This window comes from Telmatherina bonti (assembly GCF_933228915.1).
Source record: "Telmatherina bonti genome assembly, chromosome: 20".
In the NCBI taxonomy this organism is placed as follows: domain Eukaryota; kingdom Metazoa; phylum Chordata; class Actinopteri; order Atheriniformes; family Telmatherinidae; genus Telmatherina; species Telmatherina bonti.
This window is the reverse complement of record NC_136618.1, coordinates 20078685-20102469: the sequence shown is the minus strand read 5'-3', so window position 1 is coordinate 20102469 and position 23785 is coordinate 20078685. Positions and strand designations below refer to the sequence as shown.

Below are 23785 nucleotides of genomic sequence, written 5' to 3'. Positions count from 1 at the left end.
GTTGTTCTGTTGCAATACTTCTTCAAACACAATGACTCGAGAATGGACAATATGCCAACAAGCCTGCCACATCTACAGAAGATATCAGTAGATCACCGTTACATGTTTCTTAATTACAAGTAATTACAGTCAATTTAGAGTCAGTCGAATAATTACAAATTTTATATATATGTATAGAAAAGGATAGAATGAAATAAAGTGTTGTTGGAAATCTAACTTTGCCACCATTATAGATAAAGCTTAAAGGTCCTATATTACTTTTTTAAACAATTTCATATAGGTGTCAGAAGTCCAACAACATTGTTTTCAAAGTGTATTACCAAAAAGTCAGCCTTAGTCCTTCATTTCAGCCTTTCAAAAAGTTATTCTAGTGACCTTTACTGAGAACAGAGTGTTTCTGTGTCTAAACCTTTAAATGATCATGAGTGGTATCTGCCCACACCTGCTGCCACCCACTCTGTGTAGAGGGTAGGCTTATCTGGCTGGGCTCAGCTGGCAGGGGGACAGCTCAATGACAGTGAGATTTTTGTGAGATTACAAAGGGAAAGAGCTCAGACTCATCTGTTTGAGTACCCATTGACTAACAAGGGGAACAAGCAAGTGTGAGAGGTAAAAGAAGTTTATCATTTTTGGGCCTTCATACACAGACTATGAGGACACATTTGACTGTTAGAAAACCTTTAGAAAGTAAATTCAGCATAATATGAGACCTTTAAAATTGACATTTAGAGCACAAAGAAGCTAAATGTGAACCAGAAGTAAATCTGGCATGGATAGTAATAATGGATTAGATTTATATAGCACTTTCAAGGCATCCAAAGCACTTTACATTAAATCCGTTATTCATTCACTCCTCATTCATACTTCTTGACAGTTAGCTACATGTGTAGCTACATCTGCCGAGAAGAACACCCAATGGCAGCCAATGCCCCAGCAGCTGCTTCGAAACATTCATTCACATTCGGAGGCAAAGAGGGTGAAGTTATACCTCAAGAAGTGGTCAAACATCCAAAAATATTCACCAACCTTCTGAAACTTAGCAAAGCTTTCTCTGTGATTTTTTTTTTAAAAAAACAATATGACATAGGTGTCAAACATAAGACATTTAATTAGTACAATGGGTTGCCTATGTACTCTGTCAAAATACAGTACCTACTACTAACCTAGAGGTCTTACAGACCAAGTTAACAATTAGCTGTCATGCACATAAGGAGTATCAATCTGTCTGTCATCAACAGCTAATTTTTAATTCATAATCTCCTTTTGATTTGTCATCTTCATTTCTCCAAAACAAAAAGTTGTAAGTCAACAAAGACCAGCTCTAAGATTTAACTGAGAAAGCTAAGGTTTACGCATGCTGAAAATACACCTTGACCAATAAATTTTACTTTATCTTATCTGAAGTTTTCAGAATGTATATCATTAATATATCAACAACACTCAGGCTGAATGAAAAAGGAGACGCAGGAGAAAATAGTACAAAGAAACCAAGTTTTTGGTACAATCTGTATTGGCCCTCTCAAGCATCCTGACATTCTCTTGTATAAGCTTTTGGTGTTTCCACTATTAGGGCCTTACCACTCAAGATATTCCCAATTTTTTCTCACCTTTTAAACAAATGCATTGTATTATGTTAATTTAATCCCGCTGACAAGATTGACTGTATCCAGCAAAGAATTAGCCCAACAGATGATCAACTCCTGTAAAATGAGCTGCTTACACATGTATTTTCTTGTACAGTTACTGTTTTTCTAGCATTCCAGTATTTATAGAAAGATAATCAACGGCTGGCCGTCACTTTATATTTATTGTGTAAACATTAACCCTTTAAGGTGCTGGGCTACCATTTGGTAGAGGTAAATTTGCAGTTACTTTGGGGAATTTCTTTAAGAAATTGTGGAAATAAACCTGCCTGAGCCATCTTTGGTTTGGGTATGTGAAACCCAAACCAAGTGTTTGTTATAACACTACTGTTCCAGATTTTAACCATTTCACTGCTATTACATTATTGTTAACTTCTTCTATTTGATTTCTCAACCATTTGCAAAAAGCTATTCATTCTGTTTCTTCTTGTACAAAAAAAAGGAAAAACATAGAGAAACATTTTCTCTGGCCTTTTTGTAAGTGTGAAAGTTAAAGGTTTAAAGTGGTTCACCTTCTATTAAAGTACAATGTGTATTTGTGAATATGTTAGGATTATTTCTCAATGCAAATTGTCTGGATAGCTCAAAGTTCTGTAAACTTTCCCTTTGACATTTTCTCTTAACTTCTTATCAGTGTATTCATGCAGAAGGTTGGGTTGATTAAAGCCCTCCCCACCAAGGAAGTTTCAGTCACATCTCCTGTGTCGAGTAGAGACAAAGATTTTATTCTCAGCACAATCAGTGAAATCTATTTCCTTTGCTGCAAACCATTGGAACAAAGTGATCTCTTGTCATTTGTGTGAACAGACCCTTTAAATACCATCTTCGAATCTCCCCTTTCTCTGTTTCAGTCCCTTTGTCTCCACCCTACAAACTTTCTCAGTATTTTTCCATCACCCCCAAAACCTCACACTTCCATCGAATCTTACGCTTTGCTGAGCTGAACTTCCTGCTTCTCATTTTTTTCCAGTTTTGAAACCAGTTTTGCCATCTTCTGCGGGATTGAACTCTGAATGTCCCTGCCATAGTTGTGTTAAATATTCCCACATGTGTCTGCATCATGTCCCCTCATTATTTTCAATTGGTTAAAACGGTGTGATGCTAACATGTTTAAGGGTTATCTGTGTGTCCTGCCTGTACAATGATGTCTGTACGATCAGAGCCCAGTCGGTCACTGTAGTTCCACGCTGCATGTTTTCATGCAGGCCTAATTGATCCCAGATGAGCAGCTAGTGAACTCGGTGCAATTCCAGCAGAACCCACTGAAATTGGGTTTTTACTGGCACTGAAGCGCTGCTCTGTCAAGGGAACCACAGTTCAAACACACTCCCTGCTCCAGATGGTTATGTAGTGAGACCCAACATGCTCTATGCTCTTAACATGTGTGCTTCTCTGAGTCCTCCATCACTAACCCACACAAACTGCTACGGTGTGGCTGCTTTGTTTTGAGGCAGTCTAACATCAGAAATATAGATGGGAAAACACAAAATGAGGTCATTTTTAGAGCTCAGAGGATGTGTGTTACTCAATTTTTACAAGAAGAAGAAAGTAGATCAAAAGAGCTCATCTTCCTTCACAAATGGTTTTTATTTTACATTGACATAAAACACTAAGAATCATTTTTATGTCATCTTAGTCAACAAAACAAAACCAAACAACGTGATTGTTACTAAAAACCAACACAATGTAGCTTTTTAAACTGAGAGACAATTAACTCTTGCTTCTCTAAATAAGCAATCAAATAACATGAAGCTCAAAAAAAGGAAATTGTAAACACTATGTCTAACTCATGCTGTGCAAGCTTCTATCAATTCAGTCGGCCATGGATGGATGCTATGTTCCTGGGATACAGGACAGCAGTGGCCTGATAAGATAAGTAACGGGGGATGGTTTTCCCTCCTGCCATTAGACAATAGGCCGAGTATGCCCTGGATGTCCATCACAAGACAAACACTTAAAACAAATGAGAAAATCAACAATGAATGCTCACTCTCTCCTGGGGTCAGTTTAGCATCACCTGCTAAGCTAACATGAATACTTTTTACCTGGAGATATCCCCTCATGCAATGAGAACATGCAAACCTCTCACAAAAGGTCCAGATGAGGTTTGAATCTGGTTGAACTTTCTTGCTGACAGTGCTAATCAAATGAGGTGGCATTTCGCTCGCCTTGCTAAGACATTGTATTAAGAAGTTGTATGTTTACAAGAAAGCCAGGACATTCAGTTCGGAAATCTCTCACTGAAAGTCTGGAAAGAACTCAACATGGGTACAAAACAGCCAATTTCTGCAACGTTTGGGCTGATAAGCCATAATAATGGCTTCCCTTGCAACAATGTCAATATTTTGTACATTTAATGGATAGTTTTACCACACTGTGATGTCATCATTCTTTTTTGAGACAATACATTGATAGCATTTTTGAAAAAGGCACAAAGGTAGAATATGTGTATTATTAGATTAGAAAATATACTGTAGGCGTACAGTACTGATGGTCTACGGAGCTTATGTTGTTCTCTGTAGTGCTGGACTGAACTATGTCTGGAAACATGTCCCACTTAGTTTTCTCTGGAACTAAATGCTCCATTTAGTTTTCTATTTTTCCTATCCAAATACACATTTTCCCTTGTAACTGAAAATGCGGCTTTAAATCTGTTTACTTGTTCAATGGCATAACTTTAGTTGAGTCTCAAGGAAGATCGATAGGGTAAAGACAAGAAACAAAAAGTCAGACTTCCAACTACAGTTAAAAAGATAGTTTTCTAATATTAAGTTTCTAGAGAATTACTCAGCAATTGTTATCAAGGAAGTTTTGCATCCATATAAATATATTTTTAAGCCCAATTAGCAGTTTTTGTATCACATAAAGCTAGACTTTACAGTTGGTTGGCATAGTTTAGAATGAAGTGTAAAAAGGAAAATAAATAGCTCCCTGCTAAAATGTGAAATTGTAACATCTGAATTGACCACTTTGATTGATTAATGTTGGGGTAAAACCTGCAATGAGGAGAGGTACAAAGTGAACTAGGAATTCCTCAAATATAAAGTCGGTATATATAAAAAAAATTGGTAGTAATTTACTTAAATCAAGACAAATAAAGAACAAGATGTTATTTCTAAGATTATGTCTCTTACCTCTACCCCACCTGATGCACATCTAGGAGATGATAAACTAAAATGAACTTAATTACAGAAGGACCTTGATGACATACAAACAAAAAGCAGAGGGTGTCTATATCAGTTCAAGACAGAAATGGTTGGAAGAAGGAGAGGTTAATTTAGAAAAATCGAGAGCTAAATATGATGCTATGCTAGAGCTTAATTACTGCTTACTTGTTTAATTTTCTGATTTTGTTGTTGCGCCTCCCTCCTTTTTGTTTTAGCTGTGTTTTTTTGTTTTTGTGTTTTACTTTATAAGTTTATGAATTGTACAAATGTATGGGTATGCCCATGCTGTTTTCTAACTCAAAAATAAAATTACTATACATGCTTTCACGTTGCTCACCAGCATTCTCTAATATCACCAGAAAAAGTCGTTAGGCTTATTGATAGTCACTTTTTCTTAAACATATTAACTAGAGGTGTCTGAAAAATCACTAAATGTAGCACAGAACTTGCTAAGTCATTAGCAGAAGTCTACCATCTGCATCAGTGCCAATGTTGTACCAAGAAGTTGTTCAGTGACATTCTGCTCACTGCGATTAAATGCGCTCATTTGTCATGCATTATTTTTTTCTGTAAATAATTCATCGTAATGAACATGTTAAAGTTGTATCTTGAAAAACACATGATCTGAACTTATAATATTGGTTATCTAGGTATCTTAAATTAAGCTGTTAAAGCTAACAGCGAGTTAGTATTCATTCATTCATTCATTTATTCATTTTCTTAACCACTTAGTCCAAGGTCCAAGTCAGGGTTGCAAGAAGCTGAAGTCTACCCCTGCAATTATTGGGCGAGAGGCAGGGTACACCCTGGGAAGGTCATCAGTCCATCACAGGGCCCTAGTTGGTTTTTAGCAAATTAACAACTGACTAAAGCTTCATATTTTATTCAAAAGTGACAAACAAAGTGGATTGAGTGATTTTAGAATATATTTACTAGTCTTTCTAGTTAGTAGTTAGTAGTAAAAGACGTTTTGGACTTCACTGTTGTCTTAGCTGTTGGGGGAACAGCTTCCCAGCAGAGGAACCCATGCTGTCCCCAGTTAGAGGAAGCGTCCCCCTGGCGAGGCTGGTAGAAGAAGTGGGTTGTTGCCCTGGAATCCCAGACACATTCCAGAGGAAATGAACACTTGTGTCGCCTGTGGGGGCGTGAAGCCTCCCTGCAACAGTGTCTGTCTCCAGTGGGTCGTCTTTGATCCATCTGTTTACTGAAGACCCCCCAGGCCACTTCCTGTTCCGCAGGGGCTTTGGCCGTTGTCCTTCCATGCACCCCAAGTCTCTGTCACTGACCACCCAGTCTATCTTTACTGAATCAGTGTCTCTTTCTTCATCTGTTTCTTTCTTCATGCGCTTACTGTTTCTTTCATTCTTGTAATTGCAGCATAACTTCCAAATGGCAGAGACTAAATCTGATCTAATCCGAAATATTGCAGTAATCATATCCTCTGTTATTACATGCCTACAAGACATGTACATGGATCTGTTATAGTATTTGTTGGATACTTTAATTGATTCCTTCTCTGATCCCTTTTATATATGATGTCTGTGGTTTCAGGTAGTTCTGTCATGCCTGTTTGGTCTGTTTATAAATGACTGTGATGAGCCTGTGTAACTAACCTTTGTCATACCTGTTTCTTTTTCTTTGCAGTGGTGCAAAGAGTCGACAGTGTGTCTGAAGGTATTGCAAACTATGGAGGAAAGATAATTGCTTTTGAAAGTGCTTTAAAAAATCTAGGTATGTATCTTAGTTTATGTAAAAGTAAAAGTTGCAGTTGGATGTTGAAATATTTTGGAAAAATTTACTGTGCCAATATTCATTTTCAGGTGATCAAACAGGGGAGAAGACAGAGAATACCACCACAGAGATACAGGCTTTTAAAAGTAACATCTGGACTCTCCAGAGGCAGCTGTCTGCGGTGGAGGAACGCGTCCACAATGATCAAGTTAAGCTGAATCAGCTGCAGAGCATTGGCTCAGACATACAGAGCAGTCAAAACTCAATTCAGGGACTTCTGAACAGCAATACAGCCGTTTTACGCTCTGTAAATGGCACCCTGCAGTCTTATGGTAGTGTCATTGAGAGTCTGCAGGAGGACACAGCCAGGCTGCAGAGGGAGTTTCAGCAGCAGTTCAAAATGCAAAACCAGGTGCTGCTCAGCATCAGCAACCTCAACCTCACTCAGACTCAGCAGAGAGGGCTCATTACTGCCTTGCAGCACTCAGTGGACAGTACAAGCCAGGCTATCCAGAAAATGCGCAATGACTTTCAGAGCCTGGAGCAGACAGCCCGGCAGACACAAGCTGATGCTGAGTGGCTTCGCAACAAAATGGAAAACCTGCAGGTAATGGCTAACAATGCCTCAACTCTAGCCAAGGCCAACAACGACAGCCTGGAGGATGTGGGGGCTCAACTTGCTTTCATAGCAAACCAGCTCCAGAACACCAGCAGCCTGGCGGATGCTCATGACCAGACCTTGAGAGAGATCATGGACCAGCAGAGGGACTTCAACAACTTCACGTCCACAAAGTTTGACCGGCTGGAAGTGCGACTGGATGAGTCAGAGCAGAGCATGGACCGTGTGACTGGCAACATCAGCTTCACCACACAGCTGCTGGGCGCCATCAATCTCAACCTGAACGACCTGCGAACTTGTTCCGAGACAGTTGGACGGCACTCTGACTTGCTGCAGAACCTCAACAGCAGCATGGCAGACATGAGCACTGACACATCCAGTCTGAGGTCACAGCAGGAAGAGCTGGCAGCGCGTTTGGACAAGGAGGTCACCAGCCTCTCAATCGTTATGGAGGAGATGAAGCTGGTGGACACTAAACACTCTCAACTAATTACCAACTTCACTATTTTACAGGGTGAGCTATAATGGCTGCCATGTGAGTTGTACTAATAAAATGCCTGTTTTAAAGTTTTATACCACTCCCTTTTTAATGTGCTGGACATGAAGCTCCAGCCAGAAGTCAGATCTTGGATTAGCATAAAAATCGCACTTTTCCAGATAATGTGTGCCAGAATGTAAAGCTAAGCTACCCACAGTCTGGCTATATCACCGAGAAAGCAAATTAAGGTTATTTGTGGCTTTGCTTATGAAATAGCTCAGAGTTTTCTCCATAAACTAACCATATGGGTTTTTTTTTCTGGTTCAGGCCCTCCTGGTCCTAGAGGACCTAGAGGGGACAAAGGACCCCAAGGACCTCCTGGTCAGACAGGTCAAAAGGGAGAAAGGGGAGAAAAAGGAGCTCCAGGGATAAGAGGACCCAAAGGAGAGCAGGGTACTCCAGGACCTCCAGGTCTTCCAGGGTTAAGGGGCATGCCTGGTGTACCTGGTAGCCCTGGATCTAAGGGTTCCCGGGGGTCAGGAGGCAGAGCTGGACCTCCTGGAGCTAAAGGAGAGCCAGGATCTGCTGGTTTGCCAGGAAGAGATGGTCAACCTGGTCCTCAGGGACCACAAGGCCCACCAGGCATCCGTGGTCCAATTGGACCAGCTGGAGAGCAAGGACCAAGGGGACTGCCAGGACCTGTGGGGCCTCCAGGTCCAGTTGGACCACCTGGGCAACCAGGACTCCCTATTCATAGTCCAGTGATGCCTTATGGACAAGTGCCACTTCAGGATGAGGGAATGGCTCCTGCTCTAAAGGCACCAGGTATGACACCTCATTCCAGGTTACAGTGTAGTGTTATTTGTAAAGATTTTTTTTTAGTTCTGCAGAAATTTGGCATTGATTAAATTAGATTTGTATCAAAATCCTAAAACTAGATAATCAGAAACTAAAAAAAAGAAAAAGGAGCCAAAACCAAAAGGACAAAAATAAATGACCTGATCATGAGTTAACTAAGGGTCATTAAAAACCTGTTTGCTTACCAATATTGCAAAATACAAAATGCAGTTGTATTGGTGTTTAAAGTAGTAGCAGTAATCTATATTTCTAACCAGGTAAGTCCATGGAGAACATGTTCTCAGTTACAGTGTGTGACCAGTATAGACCAGTAAAGTAAGCTGGAAAAACTGCAATCTGTTATTTAATTTATTTCAGGATGCCCTAGTAATGAATGGGTGAACTACAGAGACAAGTGCTACTATTTCTCCAAAGACCAGCACAGTTTCGATGATGCAAAAGCAACCTGTGAATCCAAATCTGCCACGTTACTGATCATCAGCGACATGGAGGAACAGGTGATGTGTAAATCAGTGTTTTTGTATCTGTTAATCATCGTTTTGTGATGACCTGAGTTTGAACAGGTTGCTTCTTGTGTCCAAACTCAGAAATGGCTGAAGAAGGAAACAGTTGGAAAAGGTTACTTCTGGATGGGTCTGACAGACAAGGAGGAGGAGAATGTGTGGCGCTGGCTAGATGGAAATGAACCAACGTTCACGTCAGTATAAAAACACCTATGCGAGTGTTTTTTGTCCCACTGAAGAATGATTTTGTTATGAAAAAAATATCAGCAGATAAAGCTGTGTTTGTTTAGTTACATTGAACAGCACCAAACAAGCTTCCTTATTATTAACTTCCTATAATACTCACAATTATCAGTGGTTACTGATGCACTTGGCTCATGCTGCCCATTCAAGCAGAAGAAATACTTTAATCTTTGTTTCTTTGTACTTTTATCCAGACAAATATAAAAACTGACATAAATACAAATTACTAAAAGAAAACCACTGATGCTTAAGTTAAATATAGAAACATAAAGTCTTAGTTAAACTCAGAGATGCTGTCAAAACTCTGAATTTTATTTTAGCAGGTTTTGAATGGAAAATTCCTTCGGCTGTTTCTTGTATTTTCCTTTTCCACCTGCTTCTCACACTGTAAATATGATGTGCCATTGCCCCCTGTTGTCTGCCTGCAGAAACTGGAAGCCAGGACAGCCTGACAACTGGGGCCACGGCCATGAAATGGGAGAAGACTGTGCAGGCATTATCCGTGAAGGGCTATGGAATGATTTCTTCTGTGAAGATCTCATAAACTACATCTGTGAGAAGGATAAGGAGACCAGTACGTTTGCTTCTGTTTGTTCTTGTGTGACACTTTTTACTGCTCTGTAACAAAACTAAAGAGTCTTTTTTTAATTGCTTTTAATTGCAGCAAGATCTTCTGGATCATAGCGATATGCTGAACAGGAGCCCACAGTGAGCAGCTAGACTTCACCCACGTGGTGCCGGTCGTGGACACATGGACAGTCTGCACAGAGAGAGTAAATGGGACAATTCTCTCTCTCTTTCTTCTCTAAATTGAAACCAGTCCATCATTACCAGCAAGTGCAATACAACAAAGAGGGAGGAGAACCTGTGTTAGTTATTTTTTATAAATGACCAAATCGTCAGCTGATTTATATAAATATATATTTTTATGGTTATGTGAAATACATTTTTAAACTGTACTCCATGTACAACCAAATATCTGAATGTATATTTCATTATGCAAGTTCTGTAGGTAAGTATACATGTTATGAAGCCAGAAGGACTTACTGTAATGCTTTTGTATGTTACTGATAAAGAAAAGGTGCAAAATGATGCGCAAAAAAACAGGTCGCTGATATGCTATCCTCAAGGAAATTCTTATCTAACTAACCTCAAGTCTATCTTAACATTTTCATTTATGCATACATAGAAAAGAAATTACACATATTTTTAAGAAAATGTCACAACTTTAGTTTTGGTCAACAAGTTTATACTTTAATACTCTGGGTTTTTTTTTTGTGGGTTTTTTTATGATACTTGGTTAAATTACGTTTATGAATCTCTTGAGGCGTCCTAAAATACAATAGAAAATGTGCCATTTTCTGCACTCAGGTTTAAATTAAAAAATGAAGGAAAAACAAATAAATCTTAGAAACTCCGGGAGTGTGTACAGTCATTGCTTGATTTCATCATCTTGTTCTTATCAGGTGTTAGACACAAACTCAAGACAAACAAAACACACACCATATTTGTGTCATGACTTTAAAAAAGGAAGAAAAAAACTAAGAGAAAAACAGGAGTATAAAATCTCAAGTCCAGCCTCACTGCTTGCATAAAAAAATTAAGCAAGCAAATAGCAGCAATGCTATCTATCTCACATCTAAAACTAGGCTGAAGTTGGGTGATGCAAAAGACAGGGATCCTAAACACGGTGTTGAATCTACAATGAATGTCTGACAATGAGAGAATCACGGCGTTGCAGTAATTTGAACTTCAGACTTCACCCTGACTGAGAATTTACAGCAGGTGCAAATCTCAATAAACTAAAGCAAAGTTGTTCTTTTTTCTTAGAGTAGAACATAGTAGCAGATGATATTTTATGTCCTGAAAGGTAAAACCACTGAATTAAATGAGGGTGCATTTTCTTTTTGTCACGAGTGCAATATGAAAAATACATGGAGTTAGTTTTTAGTTCATCAAAAAACTCCCTTTGGTGTTGTAGAATTGAGTTTATTCATTTTGCACAAAAAAGGTTTTCACATTTTTACTTTTTTTTTTTTTCCTTGAAAAACATTTTTTCTCCTTGAATTTAACATTAGATTTCCTCATATATAACCCAGATTATTTGCAAACTGTTGATTCGCCTAGATAACCACGGGCTATGCAGTTCATCAACTAATATCTTCTTTTAGTCATTTCACATCCTGCTTTCCTGCTTCAGGTCAACTCCAGTCACAGTCACTCCTTCAGCTGCACAGAAGCTTGAAATGATCTTACAATAGCACCTTTAGTAGGAGGGGGTGGAACTACCTGTCTATCATTGACACCAGATTATTTACGTGAAAAAACAGACAAGACACCGACTGAAGACTCCCGAGTGCTCACAGAAACTACGGCTCCTACAGTGGCCAACAAAAAAAAGTCTCTGCTTCTGTAAAGATGAATGATCTTAAGATGCACTCTTGTAAATTTACTTGACACAGTAAACATTGAAACATAAAAAAAAAACAAAAAAAAACCTCAGGAGCTGTGCCAAGCAGTGTGTTAAGTTTGAGCTATGCTTGCTCTAAGTCATACAGTGTGTGAATAAATTAAGAAACATGCTTCTTTATTAACTGCTCGGTTCACATTGTGTCATGTACACATCAGGTAAAACAAACATACACAAAAGCAGCAGCACATTGTCCAAATGCAGATTTATTGTTGAGGTATGGTGAAACTGAGTATCCTCTCTTTTGAAACTTTTTTTTTTTTTTTAAATGCAGCCACATGTCTGTATGTGGGAAACTTGTTGAAAAAACATGAATAAAAGCCAATTTGCTGAGCTGGGGGATGACTCGGAGCGCACAACTTACAAGATTCCTTCCATATTTCTTTTCACATTTCTTCATCAGGGTGCAGTGGTGCGGCTCAGTGCCTGTTTCTCTTCAGTGCAACCAGATGCTGTAAAGCTGGTGGGTAAATAAAGGACTCAGGAACTCTCAGTGCTGAGACATGATGCCAGGCTTCCACCTCAAGCTCCAGCAACAGCCTGTAAACATCTTGCCACATTATCATTCAGATAGGAATTAATCCTGCTCTCAGAATCAGGTGTAAAATACTCTGTGCTGATAAAGTCAGAGTTGGAGCTGAAGATGGAGCTCTCGTCAGCCGGGTTGTCAGCTGCTCTTCGGGTCCCATGCAGTGAAGAATGTTAACCAAAAGGTGAGAAGGAGCGGAGGTGAGGGTGATGTGGAGGCAGGCTGGCTTTAACAAAGGTGTGAGGCGGTGCTCGTCTAGTCGTCCTTCTCCACTATGACTTCCCCGTGAAGCACCCTCCTCCTCTGACGCAGCATGTGGAAGTAGAGCTGAGGAAACACTGTGAAGAACGCAAACATCACTGAGAAACTCCAACTTTGTTTTTCAGAGCTGTAATAATGGCAATAAAAATTATGAAACAGAACAAAACAATTCAATGACATCCTAGTGGCAGAGAACTGCTGCAACAAGAAGAAATGAGAGTTTATAAGTTGATATGTAGGTCCATCCATCGTGTAGAACCTAATCTTCTGCCTCTGAAGAGCAAGACACAAGCCACTTCTTAAACCTACAAGATGCCTTTTCAAATTCTGCTCTACATCCTACAGCACAATCTTTCTTCTAGATAAAGTTTGGATAAATGCAAAAAATAAAATAAAAAATAAATGCTGTCAAATGCAACGCTGTGCCAATTGTCAGAGCCCACATGTAATTAAAAATAGTTTAAAATAATTAAAAATCAAACGCTAAAGAAACAGTCTGGTCCAAAATACATTTCACAAGACCGACTCGTTCTAACCACTGCATTGCTTCATATATGACAACTCCTTTGTCATATTCGTCTTTGCTGTAGCTGTGTTTGATCCCAATTTCCACCAGTGATAAGATACTGGACCTATATTTTTTTACATACTTCCATCCACTCATCAGTGTGAAACTCGTCTCTAAGTTCCTTTGGATAAAACAAAAATGTAAACATGAAAACTTTGCAAAAAAAAAAAAAAAGAAGTTTTCACATCATAATACATGAAATGCTTTTGGTGGATGGCAAGTATGAAGTCAAAGCAGACCAGTTTAACACCTGGATGTTTTCCAAGTAGGCGTACTGCAGGAATATATGCCACTAGGAGGATTTTTTTTTAAATTAACATCTCAGTTCAAAACGCATATTTAATTTTTTATTAATTATTAATTAATAGTTAAAATGTGGTGCTGCACGGGAGCGTAGTGGTTACCACTGTAGCCACAGCAAGAACGTTGCTGGTTTGAGCTTTGAACAGTGGCCTTTCATTGTAGAGTTTGCATGTTCTCCCCGTGTATGAGTGGGTTCTCTCTGCATATGCACGTTAAGTTGATTGGTTTATCAAAATTGTCCCTAGGAGTGAATGTAAGCATAAATGGTTGTTTGTCTCCCAGTGTCAGTCCTGTGATGGACTGGGAACCTGTCCAGGGTGTACCCTGCCTTTCACGCAATGATTTATGGGATAGGCTCCAACTTCCTCACGACTCTTAATTGAACTAAACAGTGAAGAAAATGTATGGATGGAAACAAACATGGCCTTCAGTTCCCACAGAGTGTGACAAAATTAAAAAATTATTGCCACATTTGTATTTGAACCTCCAGGATGTTGCTGATGATTTCTGCATAATGCAACTGTCATGTCAAAATGAAATCTTGGAAGATGTAGGAGTGAGAAGACACTTTTGCAAATATTCTCTTCTTTTTCTGTTTTCATTTAGGCAACATCCCAGTTTTACTCTTGTTTTTTTATGCAACAGGTTCTTCAAACTTTAGGTTGATTTGTTTTTATTCAGGCCTTAACTAAACTCTCTGGCACTGTTCATTATTGGGATTGGTAGAGAAAAGATCTTGTTTACTGCATGTTATCCTCACTAAAACAAGCAAATACTTTTGAAAGTAAAATAGAATGTCAATAATTCATTTGCAGACATATTTGCATTTTGTAGGGTAGCACAAAAATTTCAGTACATGCCAGAAAGTCTCCTTACGTGGGATGTAGGATAGCATAACGATGATGAGGCAGTAGTAGTAGTCAAACGACACGTTATACTTGTTAGGGAGCCTCATGGAGTACATTCCAGATCTGCGCACAAACGGCAGAGCAGCATAAATGGTGAGGAGTTCTCCAATGACCCCCAGCGGATACAAGACGATAAAGAGATTGTATCTGGAGCAAAAAAAAAGAAGATAGCAGGGTTATATTCTAGCAGGAAAAACACCACAATCTTGCCGTCACGGAGAGAGGATGCAAATACACTCACGTGCATGGTAAGCATGGACTTAACTTTTAGCAGTATTGTGATAACAAGACCTAACGTGTCATGTAGCCAATGCAAAAAGTTAAATGTTGAGAATAAGAGTTTTTACCCAAAAAGAGATTTTTATTTTTTAAAGCTTAAAGCTCCAATTAACTGACAGAAGGTCCTAATTATTTATCTCCTTGTTTGTTCTTGATAGTCATAAATGCAACAAGACCTAGCCAGAACTTCCAGTCCTGAAAGCTTAAAAAGGTGTAGGGCAGGTGAAAGGTGGAACTTTAAAAACAAAATAAGGAAAGATGGGAAAAGGAGAAGGTTTGAGGGTTAATTTCGGATTTTTTCAACACAGCAAAACGCAGTTCAACAAAGAAAACCAACTCTTAAGTTTCGCTTTTAAACTATTTTGTTGCATGCTGAACAAAGCAGCTGCTGTTGGAGCAAGCTGCTGCACTGGTGACGTTTCATGACTAAAACTTGGAACAGAGAGCAAGGGATTTAATTTGGCACAATGAGGTAGTGCGCAAAGCTGCAGGATCATGTTGTGCTGTAATTTAGGTCCCAGACAACAATCAGAACCATTAACTCCACTATCAGTGGACGCACTTTGTCAATTTAGCACAGTGATCCTTGAATGCATGCTCAGATTGTCCAAAAATCTGTCATCACAAAGTTATATTTAAACATCATTCAGCAGAAAATAGGTCGCTTGCTAATACTTTTATAGCTTTGAAAACACACCTAGTCAGGCCACGTAAAAATATGTCTAACTGATCTTACAACTTCCCCCCAAAAAATGAATCTATTTCGATTGAAAGGAGCAGCTTTATACAAACTAAAACTGTTTAGTCTTACTGTAAGGTCCTGTTGCTCTGTACATGTGTGAAATAGCAAGCTTTTGTGGCAGCAGTGCTCTCTAGTACAACATAACATGCCATGACTCAGGACTGCAGGCTTGCAGCCTTTAGACAAGACTCTGGGGAGCGTCTCGGCGGATGTGAGAGAAATGTTGGGTGAACATTCCTTGACCAAAACAGATGGTCTTAAAAACAGGAGCAGCTGAACATGAGCTCCTCTCTGGGGGCCTGGCGTCTCCTCCATGCTTAAAGAAAGACATAAAGGTGGGGGGGCAGGGAGGAGCATGCAGCTCAGTGCAAAAGAATCAAGACAAGAGACAAAAGAAAGGCTGACACAAGGCTGGGTGGACTTCTGAGGATGACGACATCCAGTGCAATGAGCAGGTAGCCTCTTCTGGCGGGAACGCTGAGTCAGACACGTTTCACTTTGCAAATGAATTGATGTGCACTGTTCTGTAGAGACGCATGAAGCCATGTCAGTGCAGTCGGATGCCAAGCCTGCGTGTTGGACAGCTATCAGTATGTACAGCTGGCGCCTCTCCAAACGGCTCCAATTTCAGGTGAGCTACTGCAAAGGCAGACCGCCACGTCACAAGTGCATCAGAAGGCAGCATGATGTCACCTAAGCTGACAGATACCTTCACCGGGTACTGCCTCAGTTTTATGTTTTATCTTTTGATCGTTAAAGATTTGGATTTCCAACTATTTTTTTGTTATTTTTAACCTTTAAAATCAATTTAAAACTCATAATGTTTTTGGTATAATCAGTGTATTCAGAGCACAAAACCCCGTTAGTATAATACATACACTCACTAATGAAGTGTTAATCAATAAAAACACACATGCGCAAGCTGACAGACACTTAACACACACAAGGCTGCACCACTTCCAGGTGTAAAAACTGGCCACAGCATGTCGAGGGAATCACCACATAAGGCCGACATGCTCACACACACAATGTCTGGCTTTATCCAAGCCACAGCTAACGGCATCTCCACCTGGCCCATTTGATGAAGAACGGCAGGTGGTGGAGTAGGTTGAATGTGTAGTAGGAATATCTGGTAATCTCTGTCATCGTCCACACAACCAGGAACAGGATTACACTTTCTTCATTCTGGATCTTCGGCAAAATAAACAGACATGAGTCTGCAAAGATGCTGCTCTTAACAGGGTGTGTTGTGTTGTATGTGTATGGTGTGCGAATGTTGAGGTTACATAAAATGAAGCTGTGTGTATAAAACAAGTTCTGTTTTTATACTATAATAGTATCCTTTCTTTCACTTGGAAGTGAAGAATCTCTTCTTGAAATGGAGCATTTACTTTTTCATTCAAGTGAGAAATCTGAATCAGACTGAGTGTGATATTCACCTGTCTGATGCTGTTGGTGACAAACCAAACCATGAAAATCCGCGAACACACTTGAACACTAGTTACAATCACAGAAGTCCTCACGATTCCTACAGCACAGACCAAAAAAAAAAAAAAAAAAAAAAGAAATCAGCACCGTCACACACGTTGAAATGTATTAAATTCTGTTAAAATCTGAGCAAAAACAAATAAAGTCCAACACACACCTATAGAACAATGTCCCACCTGGAAGACAAACACATAATAATGAAGAAACAGTTAAATAAATGTGTCTTTTGTTTTTGTTCTCTTCACTGAGTCTTACCTCAACTAAAGCAAAGGTCTGGAAAAACTTGAGAGTCCTTGCTATACTTCTGTACAGGCCCTTGTGTGTGCCTTTCTTGATGTAGAAGCGCATCATTGCAATGGCCAAAACCAGCCACCTGCAGGAAAAATGAATAGATACATAAATAAATCAATAAATCATAAAAACAAGAAATACTTTATAGGCACTATTTATATGAATACAACCAAGCTGCTTAAAGAGTTAAGAGCCTGGAAAACACTTATTTTCATCGTAAGTAAAAGCTCTACAGCTGCTTCAATGTTCATAAATCTGAAGAAACAAATTAAGATATGTTGGTACCAGTTTGGAACTGATGACACAAACCATGGTATGTACCTGTTTAAATCAGCCAATTAACATTCATAACAGATTATGATATAGTAAAAAGATACTTTTAAAATAAATATTAAATAGTTTCTTCTTTTTAAGACAGCTAGTAAATGTCTCAATAGTGAAGGGAATACTTCATATATTTGCTAAATAATCCATTGACCCAAATGTGAAAAAAGACTGCAACATCAATGACAAAGCACACATTAAACAAAAGTACAGAAGTTAAGACACTATCTCTGATGTTAGACATACAATATTCACTGTCCATTTTATTATGTCATCGCCTTCATGACTGCTTATGACTGATTTCCCAACAGTAAATGTTCAGAAAATCTCTCAGACTGCTGTATAAAACCAATACCACTAACAGGAAATTCATTACAATCATGAGGTCTGCATGATCATGAAATTCATGCACGCACGAATCAGAAATTCATTCTCATTAATGAAAGAAAAGAGTTTTATAAAAATTCCAACTCAGATGAGGTTTCACTATTCCTGTTCTGCATTTACATTAAATCTTCAGGCAGACAGGCAGACAGGGTGTCTGAGGTTTCCTTCCATTAACCTGAGGTTTGTTAACTCTACTGTTGCCAAGTGCTGCTCAATTTCCTGAAGAACATAAAACTTTCTAAATCAAACTGAATTTAATTTAATGTCACATTGATCCAGAACTTCCTCATTATTGGGCAGTAAGACTGCTGGATGCCTGGCAGAGGCTAGATACATGTAGCAGGACTGCTCCATATCTGACTGTTGCAAGCCTCAGATGCCTAAACCTGAGGCTCATGCTGGATGCAAAACAAAACCTTTCTTCAAGGTTTGTAACACTGACAATCGAAGCTAGCAGATGAAGCAATTATGGTCTAAATATTCACTGGTGATGACTTAATTGTGGAGAAAAGCCCACACATATAAGTTATAAATATTTAATCTAAACCAAACTTATAAATCAGATGTAATACAAGTGAGGAAAAAACCTTTAAAGATTCAAAACATTTAAAAAATGTGAATGAAATCAAAATGCTCTGATCTGTAAATGAAAAAATCTACATTTAACTGAGAAGAAGTTCAATGAAAGATATCACATGTTGAGACTTTGTTTTTGTATTTTTCTTTTGCATTTAACAAAACTGTTTGTTTGCTTTTTGCCAGCATTACATTTTAAAAAGGTTTGGACAGAGCAATGATCTGCACTGCGTTGCACTGACTCCCTATGGTGGCTGAAAGGAGCAAGTTTGAGAACAAATTGACATTTTTAGAAAACAAATTTACAAAGTATCTAAAGTTTGCACAAAGCCTGAGACAAATCTTCGAGTGGCAAAGCGCAAATGAAAATGCAATGATGTGATGTTTTCCGTGTTCCAGGTTTCTGTTTTATTTTGTAGTTTTTCACTGTTTCCTGTGTAGCCTTTGTTCTGGTTTGTTAGATTACCTGGTCTTGTTAGTTCATTCTTTACTCCTGTGTCTTGTTTAGTTCTGTCAGTATTTCTAGCCCTCAGTTCAGTTGGGTTTTGCTGGTCCACTGCGCCTGTCTAGGTTATGTTTGAGCCTGTGTTTAGTTTCCCCTGTGGTTCTTGTCTCCTGTGTTCCTGCACATGGAAATAAAAACCTGCTTGACTCTGCTCTGCTCTGCATTTGGATCCACACCTCAGCTCCCTCCACACAACAGAAAATCCTGAAAGTCATTAATGAAAGACATTCCTTTTTTGTTAAGAGCCATTTTACATGATAAATACTTTTTTCAAAATATAAATGTGTTTCATAAATGTAATTTTGTTTTTAACTTCTCAGCCACCGTACCCTAATACCAAATATTTTCCACAGACAGCCACAGCTGACAAAAAACTTTGTAAAGATCAGATTTAACATGTACTCTATAAACAACAGTGCACCTCAATGTGTGCAAAATGATTTTTGATATTGTCCTGCTGAAAAGTTGAAGTTCTCCCTAAACATAGTTGCCTGGATCTAGAGATGCACCGATATTTTTGTTTAAACTTGAAGTCTGTCTTGTGTATTGAAAGTACTTAGATTTGAGTACTTGCCAATACCAAGTACCAATGTGAGTATTAAATAACCCTATTCCAGTTCACTGGTAAGAAATATGAACCAGAATGTCAGATGCAATGACTGAGTGGTTAATTGTGTGATGCAACAAATGGGTCATCCTGAAACCTTCCTGTGAAAATAAAATAACTTTGTTGTATGCATTAAAGCAGTGGTTCCCAAACGGGGGAGCGGGCCCCCCAGGGGGGGCCCAGAGTTATCACAGGGGGGATACAGCAAGGCTAAATAAAACTTGGAGTTTTGGCACTGGACAAATTTGTAAAAGAACCAATGGGAAACTATAATGAATCAGCAACTACTTTAAGTACCAAAGATAGAGAAGAAAATATGATGGAGCATATCTCTCCCTGGGCTTGAATAGGTAACATTAAGTAATAGTAATATTCAGTGGTGGGTAATTAAGAGACCACTATAATCTGAGATTATAAAGTATGAAGCCAAACAAGTTACACCAACACTTGGGAACTTTTTATCCTGAATACAAAGAAAAGCCTGTTGAGTGGTTTTATTTCTGAAGTAACCAAGTATCATATATAGCCAAGTTGTTTAACTAAAGCAGTGTCTGTCTCATAGAAAGCTCAGCTGAAGCAGTTTTCAGAGATTCCTGGTTTAAAATGTTTCACACCAGCAGAAGAATGGATTATAATATTGACACTGACACGGTTTTAACAATAGTGAACTACACTGCAGCTACTAAACTGATGACGCATTTATTTGTATCTATCTTTGGTTCATGTGACAAAGGTAAGGGGGGGGTGGGGCTTGACATTATTGTCATAGACAAAAAGGGGTCCCTGCGGGAAAAGTTTGGGACCCACTGTATTAAAGTGTTAAAAACATATAAACTTTAATTCCACAGATTGATCTCCATACATTAACTCAGGGCCGGATTAAAAGTGAACAGGCCAATGGGCCCAGAGAGTTCCAGGGGCCCCCTTCCCCACCCCAACATTGTGAAAATTGTGAATAATACACTGTGAAACGACATTTCTGACATCTCTCAGCCAATGGTACAAATAGCAATACACTATTGGCAGTGGTGTAACTATCTGGCTTTTATGTACATTTTGTTTCATGTCCAAACTGCTGATGTTTGCCCAACGTGGGCCCCACATGGGCTCCACATGGGCCCCAAGTGGGTGTGGACCCCTGGGCCTGTGCCCATAATTCCCATTGGATAATCTGGCCTTGCATTAACTTGTTAAGCTTTTTCACATGGGTATCAGTTCTGCAGTACTGGAACACTGAATACTGAGTGCTAGTACACGTGGTATAGGGCCAATGCCTTATACTGATACTGGTATTGGTGCATCCCTACATGAATGCCAGCATATGCTGCTTTGAAACCTGTAAATGCATTTCCATCATGGCATATGCAGTAATGAAGCCCATTATATACTGGATGCAGAATTTTAAACAGAATTCTAACAACAAACATGCTAGCACCTCCTTAACTAGGACCTGAGGTTGTGAGTCTGTTATTGCTAATAATAACAATAAAACTTTTGATACGTTCGGAAACAGGCAAGTTTTTCACTGGGGGCATTTCGGCATTCTGTTTACATGTTTGTTTTTTCACTGTTAATGTTTAACCCACATTTTGTGAAGGAGAGGTTTTCTCAAAGGTTTTAGGAGGAGTTTCTGACCTGATGTCAAGATTAAATACCACAGTCTCAGCCTCACCCCATGTTTACAAAGCTTTCTCTGCATTCAGTGAATCTTTGCTCGTTAATTTACTGAATTAGACACAACAACCCCCCATCTTCACGTCTATTACAAAGTCGTCAGAAGTACTCTTTGCTTCTGAAATAATCTCCTTCTGCAATATATTTTCCACATTTTTGTGACAATACTTTTATTACTGCATGAGTTCATAAGGCTGCATGTTGGTGTGGTTTTTAGCACTGCAGCCTCACAGCTGGTTTGAGTCTCTGTTTTGGGGGGCTCTCCTTATGTTTGTGTGGGTTCTCTCCAGGTACTCCAGCTTCCTCCAACAGTCCAAAGAAATGCATAACAGGTTAGCTGGTCACTATGAATTCTCCATAGGGTGAGTGTGAGCATGGGTGACTGTTTGTCTTTCTGTATTGGCCCTCCATGGCCTGGCGACCTGTCCAGGGTGTTCCCTGCCTCTCCCCTGCTAATTACTGGGATAGACCCCAGCTTTCCCATGAGCCTGAACTGGGTTAAGCAATTTAGAAAATGAATGAATGGAGGTATTTATGAACTGTATGAGTGCATGTAATAACATGACAAATATACTTCATGAATAAAACTTCTAATGTTATAGCTGTCAATTATTGTCCCCTTAATTCTTGGTTTTAATCAATTCCACATTGTCGCATTCTGTCTTATTGAACATGACATCCACAATTCCAGCAATGCTGGAAAAACGAACAAATATTAGTTTTAACAAGAGGGCTACATGCTCCACAACTTTTGCAAAGCTCGCACATCTCATCACACCATATGAGGAAAGAGGCTAAAAGAGATTGACTGGATGGTTATAAACTGGGATGTAGTTAGTAAAATTGTGCAGTTAAAAATCTGCCCAATGAGCACTTCACAGTCCCAGCCCGGAGCTCCAGTGTCAGCGTTGCGCTCCGGCTATACTTATCACTGCAACTGTGGGACGTACTGCGGGCCTCGCTAACACCATGCAGTCAGCCCTATTTGGCCACGGCTTCAGCGCCAGCCTGTCACTTCCCACCGACCCACATTCATTCATTTTCCAACAATCACACAAACCCTGCTCTTTGTATTTTATTTGATTTATTATTTTTTTTCTAAACCTCCATGTTTTTTTCCCGTTTTTTTTTAAACTAAAATTCTCGCGCAAGTTTCCTCCAACTCCAGCACCGACCAGCCGCTAAATGCAGCGAGCTGAACAGACACTTTGGGGTTGACACAGACACACACACACACACACAGTCCTATAAACAGCAACACACGCTGACAGTTCTTTAGGGAGCGGCTAACTTATCTTTCTTATTAATAGGTGACAGGGGCGGAATAAAACGCACATACCCGGCAGTCATGGCGATGTTGTAGAAAGTGAGCCATGCGGTAGCGAGGGCGCTTTTCGTTCTCTTCTTGTTGTTGTTTTCTTTCTCCTCAACCGTGCCGTCCTCCTCGCTGGACGCCATGGCACCGGGGGCAGGGTGGGGAAGTCAGGAAAGGAGCTGACAGCTGGGGCTGGCAGGGAGGGGAGCGGTGGGGTCATCCATCCATCCATCTATCTATCTAAGAATCCACCCACAGACCCACCTCTCTCGCGGTACTAGTGCAACAAGTGCGTGGCCTGCCGGTGGGCCAGACACTCATTAGCAAAGGCAACTTGTGATCGCTTCCAAGAGGACTTATTTATCATTTAAATAAGTAAATAAATACACATCTCCTTTTTATAAATCCAACTCATGCTAATAAACTTCCATGACATTTCCATCGAATTTTAATGACGTTTCCATAATATAATATAATATAATATAATATAATATAATATAATATAATATAATATAATATAATATAACATAATAAAACATAATGCTATTTTATAACAATGTAAAAGAAAACACCTGAATTAATGCTTTTTTTTTTTTTTTACTTCTATTTTCTAAAATAGAATGACTTAAATAACAAAATAGTTCTTGTTTCATAAAATAAACACAATTTGCACAAGTATGTAAAAGGGAAAAAATGGTCAGAATCCATCCATTTTCTGTATCACTTATTCTTCTTCAGAATCACAGGAAAGTTGATGCCCATTACAACCATTACAAATAACCCATCATATAGACACAACATTTATGGGTGGGTGAATGAATAAACAATTCAAATGATAATTTGCAGAACAACCCTTGACCTGTAAATTTGAACAACTCAAAAAAGTTCAGAAATGGTTTTATAAATCTCTTTGGGTCCAACAAAAGTAAATAAATTTGGCAGGTTGAAGGCAAAGTCAGTGTGTGACTGGCAGGGAAAATGAAGCTACTGCGATATTATTCTTGCATTATCATATTAATGTGATTGCAGTCAAGAAGTTGAACTATTTCAAAAATATTTTCCAGTATTTGCTTATTAATGGCCCCAAGCCTAAAATTACCGGAACAGAAAAATCGTCGCTTATTAAACAGCTCATTCAAACCTTTAGACTGTGATGTCCAGAGATACAGTAGTCTATAACAGTGGAACAAAATTAAATATTTCATTTGTCTGTACAATGTCACAACTGACTCATCCACTTAGAGCCATTAGTCCTCATGCTGAGTGGATTAGTCATGCAGATGTAAAACTTATCAGCCTAACAGCAATATCACCCA

The 23785-nt window shown here is 39.1% G+C and overlaps 2 protein-coding genes across 3 annotated transcripts in view; one reads left to right on the top strand and one right to left on the bottom strand.

Moving 5' to 3' along the window:
• The window catches only part of LOC306770891 (collectin-12-like), a 43549-nt gene extending 31798 nt beyond the window's left edge, over positions 1–11751 (top strand). For both annotated transcript variants that reach the window (XM_079259906.1, XM_079259905.1), the window contains exons 4-10: positions 6455–6541; positions 6631–7674; positions 7966–8463; positions 8854–8993; positions 9084–9193; positions 9671–9816; positions 9907–11751. In XM_079259906.1, the coding sequence (XP_079116032.1) occupies positions 6455–6541; positions 6631–7674; positions 7966–8463; positions 8854–8993; positions 9084–9193; positions 9671–9816; positions 9907–9926 (2045 nt within the window). In that variant the 3' untranslated portion in view covers positions 9927–11751. The remainder of the gene's footprint in view (positions 1–6454; positions 6542–6630; positions 7675–7965; positions 8464–8853; positions 8994–9083; positions 9194–9670; positions 9817–9906) is intronic.
• A 149-nt stretch (positions 11752–11900) lies between these two features.
• hacd1 (3-hydroxyacyl-CoA dehydratase 1) lies at positions 11901–22651 on the bottom strand. Its single transcript, XM_079259907.1, has 7 exons — positions 22494–22651; positions 17046–17163; positions 16948–16966; positions 16742–16830; positions 16372–16493; positions 14250–14428; positions 11901–12579 (listed from the first exon to the last, which is right to left on the bottom strand). Exons 1-7 carry the CDS (start codon positions 22610–22612, stop codon positions 12497–12499), a joined length of 729 nt encoding a protein of 242 aa, XP_079116033.1. The 5' UTR covers positions 22613–22651; the 3' UTR covers positions 11901–12496.
• Between the last annotated feature and the right edge of the window lie 1134 nt (positions 22652–23785).